Source organism: Vombatus ursinus, unplaced genomic scaffold, assembly GCF_900497805.2.
Source record: "Vombatus ursinus unplaced genomic scaffold, bare-nosed wombat genome assembly UNPS02014798.1, whole genome shotgun sequence".
NCBI classification, from domain to species: Eukaryota; Metazoa; Chordata; class Mammalia; order Diprotodontia; family Vombatidae; genus Vombatus; species Vombatus ursinus.
In genome coordinates this window covers 54,551,360-54,554,992 of record NW_020954576.1, presented here as the reverse complement: position 1 = coordinate 54,554,992, position 3,633 = coordinate 54,551,360, and the positions used below count along the sequence as shown (strand labels likewise).

General features: G+C 50.6%; 1 protein-coding gene across 3 annotated transcripts in view; it reads left to right on the top strand.

Moving 5' to 3' along the window:
* RUSC1 (RUN and SH3 domain containing 1) overlaps window positions 1-3,000 on the top strand; it is an 8,254-nt gene extending 5,254 nt beyond the window's left edge. For all 3 annotated transcript variants that reach the window (XM_027871563.1, XM_027871562.1, XM_027871564.1), the window contains 5 exons: window positions 52-157; window positions 565-611; window positions 967-1,498; window positions 2,086-2,214; window positions 2,297-3,000. In XM_027871563.1, coding sequence (XP_027727364.1) covers window positions 52-157; window positions 565-611; window positions 967-1,498; window positions 2,086-2,214; window positions 2,297-2,465 — 983 coding nt within the window. In that variant the 3' untranslated portion in view covers window positions 2,466-3,000. The remainder of the gene's footprint in view (window positions 1-51; window positions 158-564; window positions 612-966; window positions 1,499-2,085; window positions 2,215-2,296) is intronic.
* The last annotated feature ends 633 nt before the right edge of the window (window positions 3,001-3,633 follow it).

Below are 3,633 nucleotides of genomic sequence, written 5' to 3'. Positions count from 1 at the left end.
TAATCTCACCACAGTGTCTGCACAATAATATCTCCCGTTCTGTGTCCCCAGGTTCCTGCGCCAACTCCCTGGGAAACCTGTATAATCAGGTTAGCCGACTGACCCCTCTCAGCAGTAGCCGAAGCCGGTTCCATGCCTTCATCCTCGGCCTCCTCAAGTGAGACCCCAACACCTGTCCCCTGGGACTCCTGCTGCTGTGAGGCTCTCCTGAGTACCTTGTATAGGGTGTCCCAAGCAGATGCTAGGAGATCTTTCCCACCCCTGACCTCCCACCCCCTCTCCTCTTTTGCTATTGTATCTCATACAGAAGACAGTAAAGACCCCCTGATTTGGGACCTGGGGACTTGGGTTAAAGTCCTTGAGAATCTCATTCTTATTTGCTGTGTGACCTTGGGGGAGTCACCGTTACCTCTTTATGTGAATTTCCTCATCTGTAAAAGGAGAGGGTCCGATTAGGTGGTATCTGAGGTCCCTTCCAGATCTGCCTGTAATCCTGTGAGCTTATTAGGTCTTTTATGGCCTCAGTTCTTTAACTTCTTTTCTTACCTCTATTTCCCCTTATAGCACAAAACAGCTGGAGATATGGTTTTCCAACCTTCAAGAGGATACAGGTCAGAGGGCCTGGGGATGATTTGGGAAAGATGGAGGTAGGGGGAAAAGAAAGCATGTGGACTGGGGGGGGGGATTCTCTAGTTGAACTTTATGAATTTTTTTTTTCCCAGCCCCTGAATTAGTCCAGTAGGGCTCATTGTATATTTTTTAAAATAAATGAATGTGAGGACAGTAACTATGAGGGGTTGGGGTTACGTGTTAGTTTGTGGCTAGGACAGGGGTGGGGAACCTTCAGCTTCCTCAAGTGCGGCCCTTTGAATCCAAACTTCACAGAACAAATCCTTTTATTAAGATGATTTGTTCCTCACCCACCCTTAGCTGCCAGGATCTAATACTCCCCTTCATCATTTCTAGGCCTCCTGTCCCTATTGTACCTGCCTACAGCCTTCTTTTCACTGGCCCGAGGAGGCTTCCCCTCCCTCTCCACTGAGCTGTTGCTCCTGCTCCAGCCTCTGTCTGTCCTCACCTTCCACCTGGATCTCCTCTTTGAGCACCACCATCACCTGCCCTTGGGACCTCCCCATCCCCCAACTCCTCCAGGACCTCCACCTGCGCTGCAGCAGACAGTACAGGCTGTGTTGGGCTGGGGGGAACGGTTGGCCCAGAGTCTTTGGGGAGGTGCAGGCGAGGCCCCCCAAGGTCCCTCTCCATCTAGTGGCTGGTGGGAACAGCTGACCCAGGCTTCCCGAGTCTATGCCTCAGGTGGGGTGGAGGGCTTCCCTCTTCCCCACTGGGGTTCCCGGAAACAGGGTGCTCCAAATGAGAGCACAAAGGAGAATCCACCATCAGAAGAAGAGCCCGTCCAGACCAGACGCATGTGGCTGGGGAGACTGTTTGGGGTTCCGGCAGGGCCAACAGAGACAGACTGTGGTCCATTAAAGTCCAGGTAATTGGGGCTACAGGTTCCTAATGATCCTCTTAAGCCCTTAGTGGCCTTTGACTCCAACCATTCCACTTGAAGACCACTCAGTTATCCCTAACCCTTCTCTTCTACCATTTCTATATACAGGTGTTTGACACTACATTAATTAGGTCTACAAAAACGCCACTTTGGACAGAAAAAAAGTATTTCAGGATATCAGTGTCCCCTGGGACTCCTGCTATATCTCGTCTATAGAAAAATGTCATGCAGTATTTTGTCCTTTAAGATGGGATTTAGTTATGAGTTATTATAGAACATGGCTGATTGGGGTAACATGCAGAGCATACTGTATGTGCTTGTGATTATGGCCCCACGGTGAGAGGTTAGACAAACTTCCTAGCCCCCGTAGTCACCTGGGACCCTAGAAACAACACCACCATAGTGATCCTAAAACCTCCTTTCTGACCGTAGTAGGGACGTTGACCCTGGATCCTACTGCAGTGAACATTTGACCTTTTGATGACCCTCTCACACCAAACTCCCAGTTTTTCCTAGAAGGGGGCATGGTGTGGTAAATGAGTCCAGTTCCTTAAACCTGGTCACCCCTCCAGGAGACCATCCAGCTGGCTGCCTCCGGCTGTGAGCGTGCTGGCCTTGGTGAGAAAGGGTGGCCCCCCTGAGCCAAGCTCCCCTCCAGAAGAGCCCAAGGTCCCAGGCCCCAGTGAACTCCCAGTGCAAAGGTGAGGAGGAAAAGGGAAAGGATACTCATACTAGAGGCCTCCAGTTGTTCTCGCTCACCCTTATCTCTGTGTATCCTCACAGGGCAGTCCGGGCCCTCTGTGATCACACAGCGGCTGGACCCGATCAGCTGAGCTTCCGACGTGGGGAGGTGCTTCGTGTAGTCTCCACTGTGGACGAGGACTGGCTCCGGTGTGGGCGAGATGGGGCTGAGGGTCTTGTGCCTGTGGGGTACACCTCCCTCATTCTCTAGCCTTGGGACTCCTCCTCCCTTCCCTTTTTGTGTATGTGCCACCCCTCCTGTCACCTGGGAATGGAATGGCCCTGGAGCATCCTTCCCCTCATGTAAAATGAAGCTTACCAGGAGCATTTTCCCCATCTGTAAAATGGAACTATCCTCCTTGCCTCACTCGTATTTAATATGGAACTTCCCTTCCTCTTACTCTTATCTGTAAATTTCCATCCATCCCCGATCTGTAAAGTGGAACTTGTTCTTTTGCCTGACCCCTCTCATATGTAATATGGAGCTGCACTCTTGCCCCCATCTGTAAAGTGGAAATTCCTACTTTGTCCTCATCTGTGGGTAAACTCTACCAATATACTCGCCCCATCCCACTTCCTTACCTACCCAAGTGGATGGAATCTTAAATCTGTACCTACCCCCTCCATTGGTCTGTATTTATTGAGCAATCATGGTGAACTTAAATACTGTAGCACTGACCTCATTATGGGGGGCTTTGGAGGCTGCCCCACCTAAGTCACGGTCCCAATAAAGTGTGGGAGCTGAGTTTTCTCTTGTCTGCCTTGGAAAATGGAGCATGTAGGAGACTAAATGGTGCCTGGGTCAGGGGAAGAAGTTACCCCTTTTGGGGTAGTTTGAGGGATCCATTGGTACTTCTGCATCTCTCCCACCACCCACATACTCCACAGCCTCAAGAAGTGGCTTGTCCAGTAGTGGTAAATTGCAGAAATGGCATTGGAGCCCAGGTTCATGGGCTGAGAAACCCAGGGCTGGAAGGGGCCTGGTCAAGGATCTAGTCAAATACGTCCCTTTTCCTGTTCCCCTCCTTTGCGTTTTACAGAGGAGGACACAAGGCCAGGTGAACTAAAGTGATTTGTCTAAGATCACACACCATCAGCCCAGGCATTTGAACTTCAGCCCTCTCCCCACCTCTTTCCTCTGTACCACTGTTCTTTTCTGTCTGCTTCCTCGGAGAGGGGGATGCCAGAGACGTGTTGCTGGCCTTAGAGATGATACAGAGAGAGAGGGAAGCATACTGTGGGTGACAAAGAAGAGGCACTATTAATGTGACCTGGAAAAAGGCTTAGAGTTGGGTTTAGTACAGTAAAAATGAGGGGAAAAGCCTCCTGGATTTGAACTGTCTTGAAGGAAACCAGGGAACCTAAGGCAGAGGTGAAGG